Raw genomic sequence first — 23147 nt, 5'->3', positions numbered from 1 at the left:
TCTGATTCCGTAGATGTGGAAGAGTCGGAAACTTTGCATTTCTAACAAAGTCCCGGGTGATGCCGATTCTGCTGGTCCCAGGACCACTCTCTGCGAACCGCTGGCCTAAAATTTTGCCATTCCTTTCTTCACACTGATTTCGAGGCAGTCTGTGGGTTTTCAAAACAACGCCCAAAGCCAAGCATCAGATTCCCAGCAGTGCGGAAGCAACACAAAACGCGAACCCAGCCGGTAGGCGGGCTCTAGGCCGCCCAAACCCGCGCGAGAGCTCACGTTCGACGTCGGCGTCTGCGTCAGCGTCACGTCGGCGTCGGCCACGTTCAGCGGAGACGGGAGCAAGATGGCGATTCCGGGCAGGCAGTGAGTGACCTGGGAGTTAGGGTTAGGCTGGGGAGTGAGACACCACGGCGACTGTGTCTTTGGCCGAGCAGTAGAAGTGCGCTGGAAGTGAAGGGGCTGTGTCGTCAGGGATAGAGATGGGGGAAAGCGAGAAATCCTGAGGAACATATATTCCCATCCCCCCCCCCACATTTTCCAGGATGGAAGCCCGAAGTTTGAGGGAGAAACTTGTGAGGAAATAAAGGAAGTTAGGCTGAGGGGCAGAGAGCGAGACTTTTCTATTTTCCAAAAGCTCGGTCTGAGGCCCCTCAGTCTTGCTTCCTACCCCGCGCTTGAGTTTCTCCCCGGTTGGATGCTTTCAGGGGCAATGAGAAGAGAGACAATTCCTGGCTTTCTTAGAGGGCCTTGTTCTACTTGGCAGGTCAAGTTCTGATTACCGCCCTCCCTTCTCGGTTTAGGACTGTTGTGCTGAGAAGCCACAGAAAAGGGTAGGCATATAGGGAATTGGGGTATACGTTGCCACAAAAGAGACAAATGTTATATGTTCTTGGAAGTTTTATCTTTGATGTATAATCCTCGCTTGTGATGCGGCCTCCCGTGATTTCTGCGTCTTAAAGGCCAAAACGTGAGAAACTAAATGAGTTGGATCTGATGAGATGGTTCTTTCAGGTGCTCCAAGACAGCAAGTGTGCTTAATAAAGTGTAATGGCAATTTGCCCCGTGGCTACTTGGGTTTCTCAGTTAATGTAATCTTTTAAAAAATTTTCATGGGTGACATTAACCTTTATCCAATAACTTCTTTAAAATTGTGTACCCAATAGGAAAAAAAAACACAAGTATTTTCTTGACTCTTGGTAGATCACAAGGATAATTTAGAGCATTTTTATTTTTAGTGGACATCAACTGAGCTTTCCACTAACATGTTCTTTTTAAAACCTTGCTATCATTTCACCATCTAAAACATTTCTGAACTCTTCATTCACTTCCCTTCTTTGATTAAAATGGTATTTTGATTTTGGCCCCCAAATAATCACTTAAAGTAATAATTATAAAATCTTAGTGCATATTAGAACTTTTAGATAGTTGAAAATCAGAACCAGTGTTATATGTTCATAGGTTATGTGACATGTTTTGACTTGGTAGCTTCGTCTGGAAGAGGTAGTGGCTGTATTATTGTTTAACATTTAAATATAATGGTGTAATTTCTATTTCAAAAAAAAAAATGCAGGTATGGGCTTACTTTGCCAAAGAAAGCACAGCAGTTGCACCCTGTTTTGCAAAAACCTTCAGTGTTTGGGAATGATTCTGATGATGATGAGGAGGTAAGGGAAACTGTGTTTTTCTACTGCATTGTTGGAAATTTTTTTTTTAAATTGAACTTGTGAATTTAATGTCTTTGCTTGCTTTAGATATTTGTTAATACAGCATATCTGTAGCATTATAATTTATAGAATTATCAAAAAGAATAAAGAAGAAAGGTCTACTTTTTATTTTTTTGTAGGTGATACATGGATAATCTAAGAGATTTTTTTTTCCCCAAGGCTAGGAACTTCAGTTATTTTTAAGCAGTTATACAGTGTAATTTCAGACAATAATACTGATATATAACAAAATTGTTGCTGTAAAGATCCCTGGAAATAAGCTATTAAGATGTTGCCAGTTTCCTAGAAATTTTTATTAGCAAAGTAGTTTCTTATGAGACTACTTTTGTGGTTACTCAGTGTCTGCTAAGTGTAGTTATTCAGTTGTAATATGGTAGTGTATAAAGTTAGCATTGATGATAATGACATCTAATATGAACATTTTATGTTTTAGCAGCCAAAACAGTGTTTTCCTATGAAGCCCCAGTTTACAGCAGTTTATAAAACCCCCAAATGTGTGCTTATTTAATACTTCAGTCATTTTCTGTATTTCTAAAAGACTTTGTATCAATTTCATACTTCCTTTGCTCTGGCCGAAAAAATCACTTCTCTTTCAGTTTTTACTAATTATATAATAGCATAGTTAGGTAATTGAACATATTTGATCCTTTGCTTCTTTTCTTCTGTTGAAGAAATAGACTCTAGATGGCTTACTTTTTTAAAAGTTGATAATTTACATATAATTTGCATATAAACTTATGGATTTTAAGTGTACAGGTTGGTGACTTTTGACAAATATATACGCCCCAGTCAAGATGTATTGTAGAATATTTCTCTCTTCCCTGAAAGTTCTTTAACGCCCCTTTGCAGTTAGTTTGCTTCCCCACATTATGCCCCAGACAACTATCTCATTGTGGTTTTGATTTGCATTTTACTTACGACCAAGGATATTGGCCATTTATGTATCATCTTTAGAGAAATGTCTGTTCATATCATTTGCCTAGTTTTTAATTGGGTTGTCATTTTGTTATGAGTTGTAAGATTCCTTTATACATTCTAGATACAAGTCACTTATTAGATGTAATTTGTAAATATTTTCTCCCATTCTGTGAATTGTCTTTTCACTTTCTTGTGATAACGTCCTTTGAAGTACAAAAGTTCAATTTTGAGGAAGTCCAATATATTTTTTTTCTTAGGTTGCTACTGCTTTGGTGTCATACCTAAGAAACCATTGCTTAATCCAGGGTCACAAAGATTTACGCCTATGTTTTCTTCTAAGAATTTTGTAGTTTTAGTTCTAAAATTACATCTATGATCCATTTTGAGTTTATTTTTATACGGTTATGAGATGGGGGTTCAGTTTCACTCTTTGCATGTGGATGGATATCCAGTTGTCCCAACACCATTTGTTGAAGGCTCTTCCCCATTGAATTGACACTACCCTTGTGGTTTGTTTTAATATACAAATAATTTTTTAAAATCACTGTAGACACAACAGAAAAATACGTCATGGTTATCTTGTAGTTTCACATAAATCATCCTGGCATACCCACGTAATGCAAAGCAACATATACTCCAGTTTGAGAAGGATGGGTTTATACAAGTGATCTAGAAAGTTTACTGATGTGATTGCTGTTTCTTTTCCATTGTGAAATGAGGCTAGTGGAAGCTGGACGGTGGGTACACTAGAGTCAGAAAAGAAAGGCCTAGGGCCATTTTGCTCTTCCCTCCCTTCCTCCCACCCTCCTTCCTTTTACATAGAGAGACTTTAATGCAGAGTATTGGTTACATGGGTGATGGAAGACTTGAGAAGCTACAAGAGATGGTGAAGCAACCCAGAGATTAGTAGTAGTAAAAGGCAAGAAGTGATAAATGGAGGGATACAGGTAGGAGTTGGACCTGGAGGCCAGAGGCTAGGGTTACTTGGTGGGAACTGGACTTTTCCAAAAGGAGTTGAAGCCATGGGGAGATTCAGTCTTAGGTAGAGAGAGAGGCAGGGAGAAATACCTCGTCTTCTCCCTTTCTCCTACCCTCCAATATACTGTTTTTGTATTCTATTGGTAGAACCCAGCCAGAAGCCAACTGACAGGGAGATGCAGTTTAGTTCTTAATGAGCAGAGAATATAAAACCGGTCTTTAGAATAATTTCCTTACCTATAAAACATCAGTCTGGTGAATTCCAGCTTATATTATTTGTATATTATTTAAATGTTTGTGAGCTTTGAATATAAAACTCTTCTTTTTAAAAAATTTATTTTATTGAAATATAGTTAATTTACAATGTTATGTTAATTTCTGCTGTACAGCAAAGTGACTCAGTTTATATACACACACACACACACACACACACACACACATACACACACACATTCTTTTTCATATTCTTTTCCATTATGGTTTATCACAGGATATTGAATATAGTTTCCTGTGCTATACAGTAGGACCTTGTTGTTTATCCATTCTATATAAAATAGTTTGCATCTGCTAATCCCAAACTCCCAATCAATTCCTCTCCCACCCACCTCCCCCTTGATAACCACAAGTCTCTTCTCTATGTCAGTGAATCTAAAACTCTCTTCTTTAAAAATTAATCAGTTAAGAAATAATAAAATTATTGGTGTTTTGGAAAATACAGAGAAAGATATTTTGTTTCCCCTCCTGAGGAGGGCATTTGATAAACCTGGTGAGGAGCTTCTGAAGCAAATCCAACTATTCTTATTTTCAGGAATTCAGCAGAAGCAACTAAGAGCCCAAATTTAAGATCAGACTTTTATTCCAGTGGTCAAGCAGAGGGAGCCCTAGCAAGCGAATTCTGTTTCAGTGTGTGTTTGTATCCAGAGTTAGTTTGAAAATGGGAGAAAGTGGTAGTCCAGCACTTTAAATTATTATTGAAATAGTCCCTCTTTTTGAAATTATCAGAACTAAATAGAAACAATTATCATTTTGTTCAAAGGTAGAGGAGATGAAGAGTTTTTACTCCATATGAGTAAGGTTTATATTATATCCAAATGCTGCTGTCTGATAATAAGTGTTTGAGTGGTTTTGCTAAGATAGTGTGTTTGTTTCATTTTTTTCCAGTCTCTCCTCTCTTTCCAGTCCCATTGCCACCACCTTCATTACTTCTGTCATGGATTATTATAGCTTTGTAACAATTTCCTTATCACCTTTCTCTCCTCAAATTCATTTCAAATACTGTTGATAGATTGATCTTCCGAAAGCACAGTTCTAATCACTGTTAACTTCCTTACTCTTGAACCTAATTGTATTTAAAATCTAAACTGCTCACCCTGACATTGAAAGCCTTCCCTATGCTTTGGCTTCAAAGGACTTATTAGCATTTTCTCCTAATTGTGCTTCTCCATGCAAAGTACACTGTTATGTTTGTATTCTTTCACAACTCTACTTTTCTTCACACTGGAAGTCTCTCCATCCTATATGTCCAAATTATAGCCATCCTTTAAAACCCAGTGCAAAAGTTGCTTCCTTCAAGATTTTCCCCACTAGAAAGACTCTTTTTTTTCTGACACTCTTTACCTTTCTTAGAGCACTTAGCTTTTTATATCTTGTATTATAAGTTAGTTGCATACAAGTCTTTCACTGTACTAGAGTATGAGCTCCATGAGTTAGGATCCGAATGTTTGTGCTGGCTTCTAAGAATGAGTAAAATCATTTACTCAGATGTTTTAGCTGTCTATATTGTAAAGAGCCAGAGAGTAGATGTTTTAGGCTTTGCAAGCTAAGTAGTCAACTTTGATCTCCTAGTGTGAAAGCAGCCATTAGATAATATGTAAATGAATGAGCATGACTAATAAATGTGTTCTAATAAAACTTTATTTACAAAAGTGGGGATGGCTGAGATTTGGCTGTAACTTGCTGACCCATGATGTATACAATTATCCAAAGTATGTGTGACAACCAGTATTTCACAAGTGTTATAAAGTGGCTAGTGACTAAAATAGATGTTGCATGACAAACATGGAACTTCCTTTTAGATATTTCTCCGTGATAAATGCTTGCTTATTTTGCAGAACATAATGAATTTTTCTTTTAGTCTTGGCAATTGAAATGCTCATTTCTAGATAATAATAACCTTGTGAGATCCAGTTTTGTAATATAATTCATATGCCATGAAGAGGTATGATCCATAACAACCTAAGAATTGTCACTGTTGGATAAAGATGCAAAACTTCTTGATCTCTTTAAAAGAGAATATTAAGTTAAAATAGATAGCTTAAGTTCATTAATTTAGTTTTTTGTGTATATATCAAATATGTTAGATAAATGGTAGATGATAATAATTGCACTTTGAGGACTCAGAAGCCATGGTATAGTCCTTTTATAGGTTAAGCTTTCATTTTCATAAACTATAGAACAGTTACAAAAACTATAAGGAAAACATTAAAACTCCAGCAGAAAACTAAGGAAAATACATAGAGAAATGTAGAAGAAATGGAAATATCTAATAAACATTAAAAATATTTAATCTTAGTATATCTAAGAAATGTAAATTAGGGCAACAGTAAGCTGCCATTTTTTTTTTTTTTTACTATGTTAGAAAATACTTTAAAAAATGATAATGGCAAGGTTTTGGTGAAATGGGAAATTCTGAAATTCAAAATTTTGTTCTTGTCAATCATTGCCCCTTTTTGGAAGGCAGTTTTGCAATTTGTATCAATCCTTTAAGAATCAAGTATATTTAACCCATTGTATCAATCAGAAGACAGAGGCTGTGCCAGAATTTTCCCTTCTAAAATTCTCTCCTGAGGAAGTTGCCAGAAGTTTGCATTAAAGATTTGTAGGTATTCAGAAGTCTTTATTTCACGGTTGTTTATGATAGTAAAATCTTAGAACCAGTCCAACCTTCAACAGTGAAAGCATGGCTAAGTAAAGTGAGGTGCAGTGTATATTACAGAATTGTTAGAAATAAAATGAAAGGAAAAAAGAGTAAAGAGAGCATTTCAGAATATTTATGGTAGTTGTCGTTGGTGGACTTATGAGTGGTTATTTTGTTTTTTATGCTTTTCTGTATTTTCTAAATTTTCCACAGTAGTTTTTATAATTGAAAAATAATTTTTAAGAAAAATTTATGGTGAATTTTAAGAATTTCCTGTAAGATACTTAGCTTCCAAATCATATTAAAATATAACAGGAAATAACACATTTAATCTGATAGAAGTCATAATGAGAGAGAGTACTGGAACCATTTAAAAGCATGAAAGAAGATGAAATAAGCAGAATACAAAATTGAATATGTATATATGGTTGTACAGAACTATATGGATATATAAGTGGAAAATAAAAGAGAATTGGTTTGGGTTTTTTTGGTGACAGTATGAGCTTTTTTCTTTTTTTTCAAAATTGTATTCATTTCGTTGTTATAATTTTTGAAGAACAGAAGGAAATCAGTGCTTTAAAAAATACATGACTGTATTTGTATATCCCCCAAATTAGAAACATTTGCAGATTACTGGATTACATGGTGTATTTTCATTGCTTTTACTATTTCTTTTTTAAAATTTTATTGAAGTATAGTTGATTTACAGTGTTGTGTTAATTTCTTCTGTACAGCAAAGTGACTCAGTTACACACATATATATATTCTTTTTCATATTCTTTTCCATTGGTTTGTCACAGGATTGAATATAGTTTCCTGTGCCCTACAGAAGGACCTTGTTGTTTATCCATCCTATATATAATAGTTTTCCTCTGCTATCCCAAACTCCCATTCCTTCCCTCCCGCCTCCCCCACCCCGCAGCAACCACAAGTCTGTTCTCTATATCTGTGAGTCTGTTTTTGTTTTGCGGTATGCGGGCCTCTCACTGTTGTGGCCTCTCCCGTTGCGGAGCACAGGCTCCGGACGCGCAGGCTCAGCGGCCATGGCTCACGGGCCCAGCCGCTCCTCGGCATGTGGGATCTTTCTGGACCGGGGCACGAACCCGTGTCCCCTGCATCGGCAGGCGGACTCTCAACCACTGCACCATCAGGGAAGCCCTTGTTTTGGGTTTTTAAAAAATATTTATTATTTATTTAATTATTTGTGTGCGCCGGGTCTTAGTTGCAGCAAGTGGGATCTTCGTTGCTGCATACGGGATGTTTAGTTGCGGCATGAGAGATCTAGTTCCCTGACCAGGGATTGAACCCTGGCCCCCTGCATTGGGAGTGCGGAGGCTTAACCAGTGGACCACCAGGGAAGTCCCTGTTTTTGTTTTGTAGATACGTTGATTTGTATCATATTTTAGATTCCACATATAAGTGATATCATATGGTATTTGTCTTTCTCTTTCTGACTTACTTTGCTTAGTATGATAATCTCTAGGTCTATCTGTGTTGCTGCAAATGGCATTATTCCATTCTTTTTTATGGCTGAGTAATATTCCATTTTATATATGTACCACATCTTCTTTATCCATTCACCTGTTGATGGACATTTGGCTGTTTGTGAATAGTGCTGCTATGAACATAGGGGTGCATGTATCTTTTCTAATTATAGTTTTGTCCAGATATATATGCCCGGGAGTGGGATTGCTGGATCATACGGTAGTTCTATTTTTAGTTTTCTGAGGAACTTCCATACTGTTTTCCATAGTGGCTGTACCAACTTACATTCCCACCAACAGAGTAGGAGGGTCCCCTTTTCTCCATAGCCTCTCCAGCACTTGTTATTTGTAGATTTTTTAATGATGGCCATTCTGACTGATATGAAGTGGTACCTCATTGTAGTTTTGATTTGAATTTCTCTAATAATTAGTGATGTTGAGCACCTTTTCATGTGCCTAGGGCCATCTGTAGGTCTTCTTTGGAGAAATGTCTATTTAGGTATTCTGCTGATTTTTCAGTTGGGTTGTTTGTTCTGTTGTTGTTGAGTTGTATGAGCTGTTTATATATTTTGGAGATTAAGCCCTTGTCGGTTGCATCATTTGCAGATGTTTTCTCCCATTCTGTAGGTTGTCTTTTCGTTTTGCTTTTGGTTTCCTTTGCTGTGCAAAAGCTTGCAAATTTGATTAGGTCCCATTTGTTTATTTTTGTTTTTATTTCTATTGCCTTGGGACACTGACCTAAGAAAACGTTGGTATGATTTATGTCAGAGAATGTTTTGCTTATGATTTCTTCTAGGAGCATTATGGTGTCATATCTTGTGTTTAAGTCCTTAAGCCATTTCGAGTTTATTTTTGTGCATGGTGTGAGGGTGTGTTCTAACTTTATTGATTTACATGCCGCTGTCCAACTTTCCCAGCACCGTTTACAGAAGAGACTGTCTTTTTGCCATCTTATATTCTTGCCTCCTTTGTTGAAGATTAATTGACTGTAGGTGTGTGGGTTTATTTCTGAGCTCTCTGTTCTGTCCCGTTGATCCATATGTCTGTGTTTGTGCCAATAACACACTGTTTTGATCACTGTAGCTTTGTAGTATTGTTTGCAGTCTGGGAAGGTTATTCCTATTTCTTAATCTCTCACCACTTTAACTCCAGTCTTTTATCTTTCATTTATTTATTTTTTTATAGAAGCAGTTAGGTCTTTAATTTTTTTAAATTTTTTGGCTGAGTTGGGTGTTCGTTGCTGCATGTGGGCTTTCTCTAGTTGTGGCGAGCAGGGGCTGCTCTTCATTGCGGTGCGTAGGCTTCTCATTGTGGTGGCTTCTCTTGTGGCAGAGCATGGGCTGTAGGGCATGGGCTTCAGTAGTTGTGGCACGTGGGCTCAGTAGTTGTGGTGTGTGGGCTCAGTAGTTGTGGCTCGCGGGCTCTAGAGTGCAGACTCAGTAGTTGTGGTTCATGGGCTTATGGGCTTAGTTGCTCCTCAGCATGTGGGATATTCTGGATCAGGGCTCAAACCTGTGTCCCCTGCATTGGCAGGCGGATTCTTAATGACTGCACCACCAGGGAAGTCCGAACTCCAGTCTTTTTTTTTTTTTTTTTTTTTTTTTTTTGCGGTACGCGGGCCTCTCACCGCCGCGGCCCCTCCCGCCGCGGAGCACAGGCTCCGGACGCGCAGGCCCAGCGGCCATGGCTCACGGGCCCAGCCGCTCCGCGGCACGCGGGATCCTCCCGGACCGGGGCACGAACCCGCGTCCCCCGCATCGGCAGGCGGACTCCCAACCACCGCGCCACCAGGGAAGCCCCGAACTCCAGTCTTTTAAAAACACTTTCTTGGGACTCCCCTGGTAGTCCAGTGGTTAAGACTCCGTGCTCCCAATGCAAGGGGTGCGCGTTCCATCCCTGGTCGGGGAACTAAGATCCCACATGCTGCGTGGCCAATAAATAAATAAATAGTTCCCCCAGATAAAAAAAAATAAAAACACTTTCTTGAATAACTAAAGTAGTCTTCATAAGTCTGTTTTTCCTAAAATGAATCTTTTTTTCGTTGGAAGCCTGTTTGACTTGCTAATGGTAAGAAAAAGTTAAAATTTTAATCTCTCTGAACATTATAGTACATCTGAATCAAGGAAGTGTTTCAGTTTCAGTTTTTCATCAGTTATCAGTCTCATAATTTCCTATTTCTCTGGAGATAGTCTTGTATAGTTTGAATAAAATGACAGTTTTATATGGACATGACAAAGCATATTATTTGTGAAAATGGCAGGAAATTTGGGTTATTTTAATGATGGCTAAGAATTTTTTACGTTTTTATCATATGCTACTAAATTGAATTCCTAGAGATTGATGATACTGAATATATCTAATAGCAGTATAAGGAGTGAGAGATTTTAAGTAACTGTGTAGCTTTGCTAAAAATTCATCCCTTGGGCTCCCCTGGTGGCGCAGTGGTTGAGAGTCTGCCTGCCGATGCAGGGGACACAGGTTCGTGCCCTGGTCCGGGAAGATCCCACATGCCGCGGAGCAGCTAGGCCCGTGAGCCATGGCCGCTGAGGCTGCGCTCCGCTATGGGAGAGACCACAGCAGTGAGAGGCCCGCATACTGCAAAAAAAAAAAAAAATTCATCCCTTAACCTGCTATCCGTGAGTGAAATGGATATGTAAGAAAATGCAAGAAGAGAGCAAAGGACAACATTAAATGATAGAATTTTGTGAGGAGTGGGAGCGACAGCAAGAGGATTCTGTTCTTCTTATGCCAGTAGGATAAGAGCATTACCGAAGTGGCTGAGATCATCCAGATTATGAAGATGAGATGAAGTAGGAATTTTTGTTCTTTTCTAGGAAAGAAATGGTGGTATTAATCATGTGCCCTCATAGACTTTAAAGTTGCTTTGTGAATCTCTGGTTAAATCTGTTTAGCCAGATTTACTTATGTTGACATATGGGTGGATTATGTTTTTTACATCTCCTTTGTCTGAGATATAATACGTTGTTGTATTTTCAACTCCTGAGGTTTGTTTTTGTTTTGTAAATTCTTTTTATTGGTATTCTCAATTTGGTGAGATATTCTCATACTTTTCTTTAGTTTTTTAGACAGTTTCCTTTAGTTCATTGGATGTGTTTATTCTGTGTGTGGACTGTACTTTCTTGTTTCTTTGTATGTCTCATAAATTGGGGTTGAAAACTGAACATTTAAAATAATAGAAATGGCAACTGTGGAAATCAGATCTTCCCCTCTTCCCAAGGTTGGTTGTTTTTGCTGGGTTTTATTGGCTGTTGTTTTTTGCTTAGTGACTTTTCTGAGCTAATTGTTTGTGTTTTGGTTTTTTTGGACACACCACGTGGCTTGTGGGATCTTAGTTCCTGGACCGGGGATTGAATCTGGGCCCACGGCAGTGCAAGTGCTGAGTCTCAACCACTGAACTGCCAGGGAATTCCCTGAACTAATTCTTAAAGTCTGTATTCATAGTTGTGTGTGGCCACTGAAGTCCACTTGGTTAGCTTCGTGGTCAGCTAGTGAGCTGACAGAGACTTTCTTAAACACCTGTAACTAATAAGTCACAAATCTGCCAAGAGGCACTGTATGCATGTTGGGGTATGCCTTCAACACATAGCCAGGCATTTTACAACTTTGCCTTATCCTTCAGTTCTTGCTTGTGCAGAGCCTGATGTCAGTCCTCAAGATCTGTCTTGAGAGTTTAGGACCTTCTTAGGTCTTTCCTGATCATGCTCAAAGGTCTGTGTATGCATGTGATCTTCATGATCCCTAGGAATATTTTGGGGATTTCAAGCCCATATGAACATTCTGTTCCTCTGCTTTTCTTCCTTTTAAGCTTTTTGGTTAACCGGTTGTTTTCCCCAACTGTTAAAACTGTTACCCACTGCCTCAGGCCACCCTGAAGTTCAACAGTTGTCTTTGATCGTTTTTTGACAGATACTCCCAAGGAGAAGGCTGTTTTACATCAGCAACTCTGTCAAGTCAGATAAAGACAGCCTTGTGAGTGGTGTCTTCCAGGGAACCACCAGACAGGTCCAATAATTCTCTGGGATGAGGTTTTCAAGGAACTTCATCTGCCCTTTGCAATGGCTGCCAGACTGCTGATTTTTCTACTGTACTATGATTGTGGTCTCTTGTTTTTAGGCTACCATGGCACTAGGGAGGGGATGATGGAAATAGGGCAAGTTAAAACACCACAGAGTTCTTACCAATATTCAGTTCTTGAATAAATGCTCCCTGGACTACTGTAAGCCTTTGGTTAATTTCCAGAGTTCTAAAAAAGCTGATTCTGACCTTTTTTGCCAGTATTTTCTTGCTGTTTTGGAAAAGAGAATTTCTGTTAGGTCCATACCACCATTTTCAGTGACATCCCAGTTTGTCTTTTGAGCCTCTCCAGTACATTTTTGCACACTTTTGACAAAGTCGTCTTACTTGTTTTAAAATCACTGTTGACTTCCCATTGCTCTTAAAGACCGAAATCTTCATTTTTGATCTGCAAAGTCATTCATTGTCTTGCTATTCTGTTCAGCCTATTCTCTACTGTAGTGCTCTATCTTATTCTTTAAAATTGCCTTAAGTCATTTAAATGTTTTAATGTCACCTTCAGTTTCATAATAAAATTAGGGATTTTGATTGGAATTGCATTGAATTTATAGATTAGAAGAGAATTGATATTTTAATATTTCACTCTTTTCATATATAAAGATAGCATATTTTTTTTATTTGTTCAGGTGTTTTATATGTCCTTTAGTACAGTTTTATTGTTTCTTCCATGAGGGTCACACCCACCTTTTGTTGGATTTATTTCTAGGTACCTTGTAGCCCTTGTTATCGTATAAGTGGATTTTTTCTAATTTATTTTTACTAGTATGTGTAAAAGCTTCTGATTTTTTTGTTATTGTTGATTTAATTCTAGTACCTATATAGTTCTAATAGTTTACCTGATGATTCTTTTGGATTTCCTTTGTAGACATAGTGTCTATAAATAAGGATAATTTTGTCTCTTTTCAATTCTTTTACCTCATATTTCTTATCTTTTGCTCTGATTATGAGTGTGTCTTATTACGTTGTCTGAAAACTACAATATATAGAGAGAGGCAATGATAGAAACTTTGTTACATTGCTGACTAATGGAAATTGCTTATAAAATTTCTCAAATGTGATGTTCGCTTTACATTTTAGCTACTATTTCTAGTTTACTACGAATTTTTATCATAAATGATTTTAAATTTTAATTTTTTTAGCATCAATGTGAGTTTACATTAATTTTTTTAACATCTTTATTGGAGTATAATTGTTTTACAATGGTGTGTTAGTTTCTGCTTTATAACAAAGTGAATCAGTTATACATACACACATGTTCCCGTATCTCTTCCCTCTTGTGTCTCGCTCCTTCCCACCCTCCCTATCCTACCCCTCTAGGTGGTCACAAAGCACCTAGCTGATCTCCCTGTGCTAGGCAGCTGCTTCCCACTAGCTATCTATTTGACGTTTGGTAGTGTATATATGTCCATGCCACTCTCTCACTTTGTCACAGCTTATCCTTCCCCCTCTCCATATCCTCAAGTCCATTCTCTAGTAGGTCTGTGTCTTTATTCCTGTCTTACCCCTAGGTTCTTCATGACCTTTTTTTTTTTTCTAAGATTCCATATATATGTGTTAGCATACGGTATTTGTTTTTCTCTTTCTGACTTACTTCACTCTGTATGACAGTCTGTAGGTCCATCCACCTCACTACAAATAACTCAGTTTCATTCCTTTTTATGGTTGAGTAATATTCCATTGTATATATGTGCCACATCTTCTTTATCCATTCATATGTTGATGGACACTTAGGTTGCTTCCATCTCCTGGCTATTGTAAATAGAGCTGCAATGAACATTTTGGTACATGACTCTTTTTGAATTATGGTTTTCTCAGGGTATATGCCCAGTAGTGGGATTGCTGGGTTATATGGTAGTTCTATTTGTAGTTTTTTAAGGAACCTCCATACTGTTCTCCATAGTGGAGAGTCAATATTTGTACAGTCGCTTGAATTGTATTTCATGAGGTTAATAATCCTGGTTAATCCTGATGTCTCCAACTAGAAGTACTTGAAGTCAGAGAAATTCTCTTGCAAGACTGTTCCCTTTTCTCCACACCCTCTCCAGCATTCATTGTTTGTAGGTTTTTTGATGATGGCCATTCTGACTGGTGTGAGATGATATCTCATTGTAGTTTTGATTTGCATTTCTCTAGTGGTTAATGACGTTGAGCATTCTTTCATGTGTTTGTTGGCAATCTGTATATCTTCTTTGGAGAAACGTCTATTTAGGTCTTCTGCCCAGTTTTGGATTGGGTTGTTTGTTTTTTTGTTACTGAGCTGCATGAACTGCTTGTAAATTTTGGAGATTAATCCTTTGTTAGTTGCTTCATTTGCAAATATTTTCTCCCATTCTGAGGGTTGTCTTTTCATCTTGTTTATGGTTTCCTTTGCTGTGCAAAAGCTTTTAAGTTTCATTAGGTCCCATTTGTTTTTATTTCCATTTCTCTAGGAGGTGGATCAAAAAGGATCTTGCTGTGATTTATGTCATAGAGTGTTCTGCCTATGTTTTCCTCAAAGAGTTTGATAGTATCTGGCCTTACATTTAGATCTTTAATCCATTTTGAGCTTATTTTTGTGTATGGTGTTAGGGAGTGTTCTAATCTCATACTTTTATATGTAGCTGTCCAGATTTCCCAGCACCACTTATTGAAGAGGCTGTCTTTTCTCCACTGTATATTCTTGCCTCCTTTATCAAAGATAAGGTGACCATATGTGCATGGGTTTATCTCTGGGCTTTCTATCCTGTTCCATTGATCTGTATGTTTTTGTGCCAGTACCATACTGTCTTGATTACTGTAGCCTTGTAGTATAGTCTGAAGTCTGGGAGCCTGATTCCTCCAGCTCCATATTTTGTTCTCAAGATTGCTTTTGCTCTTTGGGGTCTTTTGTGTTTCCATACCAATTGTGAAAGTTTTTGTTCTAGTTCTGTGAAAAATGCCATTGGTAGTTTGATAGGGATTGCATTAAATCTGTAGACTACTTTGGGTAGTATAGTCATTTTCACAATGTTGATTCTTCCAATCCAAGAACATGGTATATCTCTCGATCTGTTGGTATCATCTTTAATTTCTTTCATCCGTGCCTTATAATTTTCTTCATACAGGTCTTTTGTCTCCTTAGGTAGGTTTATTCCTAGATATTTTATTCTTTTTGTTGCAGTGGTAAATGGGAGTGTTTTCTTAATTTCATTTTCAGATTTTTCATCATTAGTGTGTAGGAATGCCAGAGATTTCTGTGCATTAATTTTGTATCCTGCTACTTTACCAAATTCATTGATTAGCTCTAGTAGTTTTCTGGTAGCATCTTTAGGATTCTCTATGTATAGTATCATGTCATCTGCAAACAGTGACAGCTTTACTTCTTCTTTTCCAATTTGGATTCCTTTTATTTCTTTTTCTTCTCTGATTGCTGTGGCTAAAACTTCCAAAACTATGTTGAATAAGAGTGGTGAGAGTGGGCAACCTTGTCTTGTTCCTGATCTTAATGGAAATGTTTTCAGTTTTTCACCATTGAGGACGATGTTGGCTGTGGGTTTGTCATATATGGCCTTTATTATGTTGAGGAAAGTTCCCTCTCTGCCTACTTTCTGGAGGGTTTTTATCATACATAAATGGGTGTTGAATTTTGTCGAAAGCTTTCTCTGCATCTGTTGAGATGATCATATGGTTTTTCTCCTTCAATTTGTTAATATGGTGTATCATGTTGATTGATTTGCATATATTGAAGAATCCTTGCATTCCTGGGATAAACCCCACTAGATCATGGTGTATGATCCTTTTAATGTGCTGTTGGATTCTGTTTGGTAGTATTTTGTTGAGGATTTTTGCATCTATGTTCATCAGTGTTATTGGCCTGTAGTTTTCTTTCTATGTGACATCTTTGTCTGGTTTTGGTATCAGGGTGATGGTGGCCTTGTAGAATGAGTTTGGGAATGTTCCTCCCTCTGCTATATTTTGGAAGAGTTTGAGAAGGATAGGTGTTAGCTCTTCTCTAAATGTTTGATAGAATTTGCCTGTGAAGCCATCTGGTCCTGGGCTTTTGTTTGGTGGAAGATTTTTAATCACAGTTTCAATTTCAGTGCTTGTGACTGGTCTGTTCATATTTTCTATTTCTTCCTGGTTCAGTCTTGACAGGTTGTGCATTTCTAAGAATTTGTCCATTTCTTCCAGGTTGTCCATTTTATTGGCATAGAGTTGCTTGTAGTAATGTCTCATGATCCTTTGTATTTCTGCAGTGTCAGTTGTTACTTCTCCTTTTTCATTTCTAATTCTACTGATTTGAGTCTTCTCCCTTTTTTTCTTGATGAGTCTGGCTAATGGTTTATCAATTTTGTTTATCTTCTCAAAGAACCAGCTTTTAGTTTTATTGATCTTTGCTATCGTTTCCTTCATTTCTTTTTCATTTATTTCTGATCTGATCTTTATGATTTCTTTCCTTCTGCTAACTTGGGTTTTTTTGTTCTTTCTCTAATTGCTTTAGGTGCAAGGTTAGGTTGTTTATTTGAGGTGTTTCCTGTTTCTTAAGGTAGGATTGTATTGCTATAAACTTCCCTCTTAGAGCTGCTTTTGCTGCATCCCATAGGTTTTGGGTCATCATGTCTCATTGTCATTTGTTTCTAGGTATTTTTTGATTTCCTCTTTGATTTCTCCAGTGATCACTTCGTTATTAAGTAGTGTATTGTTTATCCTCCATGTGTTTGTATTTCTTACAGATTTTTTCCTGTAATTGATATCTAGTCTCATAGTGTTGTGGTTGGAAAAGATACTTGATACAATTTCAATCTTCTTAAATTTACCAACGCTTGATTTGTGGCCCAAGATATGATCTGTCCTGGAGAATGTTCCATGAGCACTTGAGAAAAATGTGTATTCTGTTGTTTTTGGATGGAATATCCTATAAATATCAATTAAGTCCATCTTGTTTAATGTATCATTTAAAGCTTGTGTTTCCTTATTTATTTTCATTTTGGATGATCTGTCCATGGGTGAAAGTGGGGTGTTAAAGTCCCCTACTATGAATGTGTTACTGTCGATTTCCCCTTTTATGGCTGTTAGTATTTGCCTTATGTATTGAGGTGCTCCTATGTTGGGTGCATAAATATTTACAATTGTTACATCTTCTTCTTGGATTGATCCCTTGATCATTATGTAGTGTCCTTCTTTGTCTCTTGTAATAGTCTTTATTTTAAGGTCTATTTTGTCTGATACAAGAATTGCTACTCCAGGTTTCTTTTGATATCCATTTGCATGGAATATCTTTTTCCACCCCCTCACTTTCAGTCTGTATGTGTCCCTAGGTCTGAAGTGGGTCTCTTGTAGACAGCATATGTATGGTTCTTGTTTTTGTATCCATTCAGCCAGTCTGTGTCTTTTGGTGGGAGCATTTAATCCATTTACATTTAAGGTAATTATCGATATGTATGTTCCTATTACCATTTTCTTAATTGTTTTGGGTTTGTTATTGTAGGTCTTTTCCTTCTCTTGTGTTTCTTGCCTAGAGAAGTTCCTTTAGCATTTGTTGTAAAGCTGGTTTGGTGGTGCTGAACTCTCTCAGCTTTTGCTCGTCTGTAAAGCTTTTAATTTCTCCATCAAATCTGAATGAGATTTGATGGAGAAATTAAAACACTTTAAATATGTCCTGCCACTGCCTCCTGGCTTGCAGAGTTTCTGCTGAAAGATCAGCTGTTAACCTTATGGGGATTCCCTTGTGTGTTATTTTTCCCTTGCTGCTTTTAATATGTTTTCTTTGTATTTAATTTTTGACAGTTTGATTAATATGTGTCTTGGCGTGTTTCTCCTTGGATTTATCCTGTATGGGACTCTCTCTGCTTCCTGGACTTGATTAACTATTTCCTTTCCCATATTAGGGAAGTTTTCAACTATAATCTCTTAAATATTTTCTCAGTCCCTTTCTTTTTCTCTTCTTCTGGAACCCCTATAATTCAAATGTTGGTGCATTTAATGTTGTCCCAGAGGTCTCTGAGACTGTCCTCAGTTCTTTTCATTCTTTTTTCTTTATTCTTCTCTACAGTAGTTATTTCCACTATTTTATCTTCCAGGTCACTTATCCGTTCTTCTGCCTCAGTTATTCTGCTATTGATCCCTTCTAGAGAATTTTTAATTTCATTTATTGTGTTGTTCGTCGTTGCTTGTTTCCTCTTTAGTTCTTCTAGGTCCTTGTTAAATGTTTCTTGCATTTATTCTATTTCCAAGATTTTGGATCATCTTTACTATCATTATTCTGAATTCTTTTTCAGGTAGACTGCCTATTTCCTCTTCATTTGTTACGTCTGGTGGGTTTTTATCTTGCTCCTTCAACTGCTGTGTGTTTTTCTGTCTTCTCATTTTGCTTATCTTATTGTGTTTGGGGTCTCCTTTTTGCAGGCTGCAGATTCATAGTTCCCATTGTTTTTGTTGTCTGTCCCCAGGGGCTAAAGTTGGTTCCGTGGGTTGTGTAGGTTTCCTGGTGGAGGGGACTAGTGCCTGTGTTCTGGTGAATGAGGCTGGATCTTGTCTTTCTGGTGGGCAGGTCCATGTCTGGTGGTGTGTTTTGGGGTGTCTGTGGCCTTTGGCGCTGCCCTAGTCTCGAAACTCCCGCCCCTGCTCCTCAGACCGCGTCCCCATCTACATTAATTTTTTGAAGTTAAATCATTTTTGTATTCCTGTATTTTGTATTCCTTGTTTTTTTAATTTAATTCAATTCAGTGCACTCTACTAGTCCTTTTACTAGTGTTTTCCATTTCTGAGGTCTTCAGCTTAATTTCACTGTCCCATAGTTTTTCGACATGTGCTTATAGGGGCATTATTTCCGAAATGCTTTTTTTTTTTTTTTTTTTTGCAGTACACGGGCCTCTCACTGTTGTGGCCTCTCCCGTCGCGGAGCGCAGGCTCAGTGGCCATGGCTCACGGGCCCAGCCGCTCCGCGGCATGTGGGATCTTCCTGGACCGGGGCACGAACCCGCGTCCCCTGCATCAGCAGTTGGACTCTCAACCACTGTGCCACCAGGGAAGCCCCCCTAAATTCTTAATTGTTAAGGAGTGATTGATTTCCTGTTGCTTTAGTCACCTAAATAATCTATCTGAATGGTTGTAGAATTTCTAGAATAACAATTTATTTCAAAACTTTGTAGACTGTAGTTATTTTCCCTGGCGCCGAGTATTTTTATGAGGAAGTAAAATACTGTCATTATTTTATCCCACTTTCAATGACTTACTTTTTTATTGGCTTGGACAGCTGGTGAGTATTTTCTTTATATCCTTTAAGTTCAGTGTGTTTTGGTGCAAATCATTTTGAATTACTTTTTCTGGAATACATTGTTGTTTTTTACCTAAATATTTAACTATTCCTTCATTTCATAGAAATTTAGCGTCATCATGTCAATACTTTTTCTGATCCATTTGCTTTTTATCTTTTATCTTTTTGGAGGATCATCTTTGTCTTCCATATCATCATGCATTCATTAATTCATTCAGCTATTTAGTGATTCCCTCCTCTGTGTCAGTGAAACAACAAAGCCACTGCCTTTCTGGAGCTTACATTCTAGTGGGAGGAGGAGAGGTGATAAATAGTTAACCTAACAGATTAGTAAATTACATGTTAGTTTAGAAGATGACAAGGAGGAAGAAAAAGTATAGTCGGGTAAGATGAGAGAGTTAAACAGATATTTGGAGAAATTACTCAATCTTTGTCTTTTTCTCTGCATCAAAGATCATCATCTTAAACCTTTGTTAATATTTCAGTTAGATCTTTTCTGTTTTTTTGCTGTTTCTAATTTATTTGTTGGTGGTGTTTATTTATCTAGTGGTGTTGTTTTAGTCCTTGGTGTATTTTCTCAGTTCTTCAGTCTCCCTTTCCATCCCTTTTATTGTTCTGTTACGTGATCATTAACTTCTTTGATTTAATTCATGGTCTTATTTTGAAAGAGTTTGACCAGGAAGAGGAGACGGAGTTGATAGAAGGAATAATGGTAGAGTTGGTGGAAATTTCCTTTTTGTTTTTGTTTTCTTAGGATGAAGATGTTTTGTACATGTTTAAAATGGAAGAAGCTGAAGGGAAAGGGGAGATTTTATGCTAAGGAATCTGAGGTGTCAAGAAGTTAATTAACCTGTATCACACACAGAGTACTTAGGTAATAGAGCTAGTTTTTGATCCCAGAAGATCTGCCTGTTACCAAAGTCCATGCTTTTAAACATGATAATATATTGCCTCTGAGAGGCAGTTTGTTTGTAATAGAGTTTTAAAAGTTTGAGAGAGCAATGGAAAAAGGGTTAGTTGAGGAATTGGCAGAGCTAGAGACTTCAGAGTCAACTTGTTTACTAGTTGGAAAAGGAACACAAGCTTATGTTGAGATGTAGTTTTTATCATGTGAAATTACACAACTCTGCCTTCCAGTGATTTAGGAATATTTTGAGGAGATGGGTCTATTAATTTTCAACAAAATGGTTAGGTAGTTGTTCAGTTTTTTTTTTGAACAGTCTTATTCCAGGGGTTTTTGGCGCTTCAAGAGAGGCATTAAGAAACTTATGGAGTGGCTTTTACTTATCACAGTTACTCAGAGAGAGTGTATTGACAACAATTTGATGTGGGCCAGGAATTGTAAATATTCTTCCTCTCATTTACCCCCATTCATATAGGTGAAATCCCTCTGAACATGTGTACAGATGAAAAGGTATAATTTTATGAGCCTTGGACCTAAGTTCTTTTTACCCGTAAACACAACATATGTTTTGCACATTCTTTTTTTTTTTTTTTTGGTTGGGGGGTGGGGGTTGGCCCTCACTGTGCAGTATGTGGGATCATAGCTCCCTAATCAGGGATTGAACTTGCACCCCCTGCATTGGAAGCACAGAGTCTTAGCCACTGGACCGCCAGGGAAGTCCCTGCACATTCTATTTTTATTAAATAAAAGTTTTGTTTTGTTTTGTTTTTTGTTTTGGCTGCACCACACGGCTTCTGGGATCCTAATTCCCTGATCAGGGATTGAACCTGGGCCCCCTGCAGTGGAAGCACGGAGTCCTAACCACTGGACCGCCAGGGAATTCCCCAAAATAAAATAAAACTTTAAATACTTTTAAAAAGTATTATTTTTATGTGGCAAAAGTATTATTTTTATGTGGCTAAATTTTCCCCTATTTTTGACTGTCTTATAGATTACGTGAAGATTGTATCTTATTCTGTTCTTTACCAAGAGTTCACCAATTTAAGAAAATCAGGTCACCGTCCCCAGTGTCACTTGTGGTATTTGAGTCACCAGTTCTACAGTCAGCATTTGTATCTGTAGCATTAATGGTGATTACAGTGATTCTGCCTGTTAGAAGCATTTGACAACTTACTGTCTTCTAATGTGGTTATGCATTTATATATTGAAATATAGTATAATTCTCCTATAAATTAATTTCCCTTTATTTTTTTAGTTCTGTAAGGTTGTATGTGTGTATCCAAAACTGGGTTAGAAAGAAGAAATGGGTGTGTGTATGTATAACTTTTAAGAATTGTGTGTAGATGTTTATATTATCTTTTCATTTTCTTTCAGTATGGATAAGGAGTATTTACAAAGTCTTCCTATGAAAGAGGGGTATTGAGTATGATAGGATGAGAACTACCATTATGTACCTTCCCCACTGATATAAAATGATTCATTTATTATGTATTAAATTCCCATAAATATGCAGGTCTCTTTCTCTGGACTGTTTATTCTGTTCCATTGATTTCTTTCTCTAATCCTGCTCCAGTGCCATTTGATTTCAATTACTCTAGCATCATAATCTGTTTTGATAAATATAGTGGGACAAAGAATAAAAAAACTAATATTTATTGAGAACTTGCTATATGTTAAGTACTGCTCTAAGTGTTTCATATGAATTAGCTCATGTAATCATCACAATAATATTAAATATTACTGTATTTTATCAAATGTAAGATACTTTGATATTGATGCTTTCTTGATGTTACCAGAAAGTGACACTGGAAAGTGTTCATATACTATTGATGCATTATTATTGCTTTCTGGGTGACAGCTATTCTTTCAAGAAGTCATCAGTTTCTGAGAGGTTAAAGTGAAAAATTTGTTTTAGAATCAATGAAATAGGTTGTCATCTTCATTTCACAGTTGAAGAAACAAGCAGAGTTTGCCTAAGATGACATAGTTAATTGGCTTCATAGCTCATATGCTTGGTTGGGATCTTTTAAATTTATTGTTACATTTATTATATTTTCTAAGTGTTTATTGCTGATATATAACAATAGTTATTTTTGCTCTGGGTTCATGGTAAATACCTTTTTTCAAATTAAGGGAGTTCCCCTTTGTTGTAGATTTATCATCCCCAAGTCTTATTGGGCAACCCTCTCTACTGGGTCCATCTCTATGGAGTCCTCCCATCAGATGCCTCTCCCTTTGGGAGAGTATACTTCCTGCCCCTTGATACTAGGCTTATTCATGAGACTTGTTTTGGCAAGTGTGGAATGTGAATGGAAGTGATAAGCTATATCCTGATTTAGCCATTGCTTTTTTTTCCCTTTGCCATATGAACAGCATGTTGAAGATAGGTAGTATGAGCAAGAAATAAACCTTGTGTTGTAAGCCATGAGATTTTCGTGTTTCTTAATGCAGGATAAATTAGTGAAAGTTGGTCAGTAACTCTGGATTGCCAGAAATTTTTATTAGGCATTTCCTCCTCCCCCTAGCTCCTGGAAACCACCATTCCACTTTTGTGAATTTGACTACTCTTCTTACCACATATAAGTGGAATCATACAGTATTTGTATTTTTGTGACCAGCTTATTTCACTTAGCATAATGTCCTCAAGGTTCATCCATGCTGTAGCACGTCAGAATTTCCTTCCTTTTTAAGGCTGCATAACATTCCATTGTATGTATGTAACACATTTTGCTTATCCATTCATCTGTCATGGACACTTGGGTTTTTTCCAGCTTTTGACTATTGTGAGTAATGCCACTATGACATTTGTGTACAAGTATGTTTTGAGTCCCTGCTTTCACTTCTTTTGAGTATATACCCAAGTAGGACTGTTGGATCATACGGTAGTTCTGTGTTT

At 37.3% G+C, this 23147-nt stretch overlaps 1 protein-coding gene across 3 annotated transcripts in view; it reads left to right on the top strand.

Annotated features, from left to right (window-relative positions):
• Positions 1-298: 298 nt before the first annotated feature.
• NSRP1 (nuclear speckle splicing regulatory protein 1) overlaps positions 299-23147 on the top strand; it is a 66180-nt gene continuing 43331 nt past the window's right edge. Inside the window, exons 1-2 of one of the 3 annotated variants that reach the window (XM_029211445.1) lie at positions 299-360; positions 1568-1661. In XM_029211445.1, the coding sequence (XP_029067278.1) occupies positions 341-360; positions 1568-1661 (114 nt within the window). In that variant the 5' untranslated portion in view covers positions 299-340. Of the gene's footprint in view, positions 361-713; positions 828-1567; positions 1662-23147 lie in introns of those variants that run through there. The other 2 variants (XM_029211446.1, XM_029211447.1) reach the window with 2 other exon arrangements.

The sequence above is a fragment of the Monodon monoceros genome, unplaced genomic scaffold (genome assembly GCF_005190385.1).
Source record: "Monodon monoceros isolate NGI ecotype Baffin Bay Population unplaced genomic scaffold, NGI_Narwhal_1 Super_Scaffold_9, whole genome shotgun sequence".
Classification (NCBI taxonomy): Eukaryota; Metazoa; Chordata; class Mammalia; order Artiodactyla; family Monodontidae; genus Monodon; species Monodon monoceros.
The sequence above is the reverse complement of the archived record's forward strand: the minus strand, read 5'-3'. Positions and strand labels throughout refer to the sequence as shown.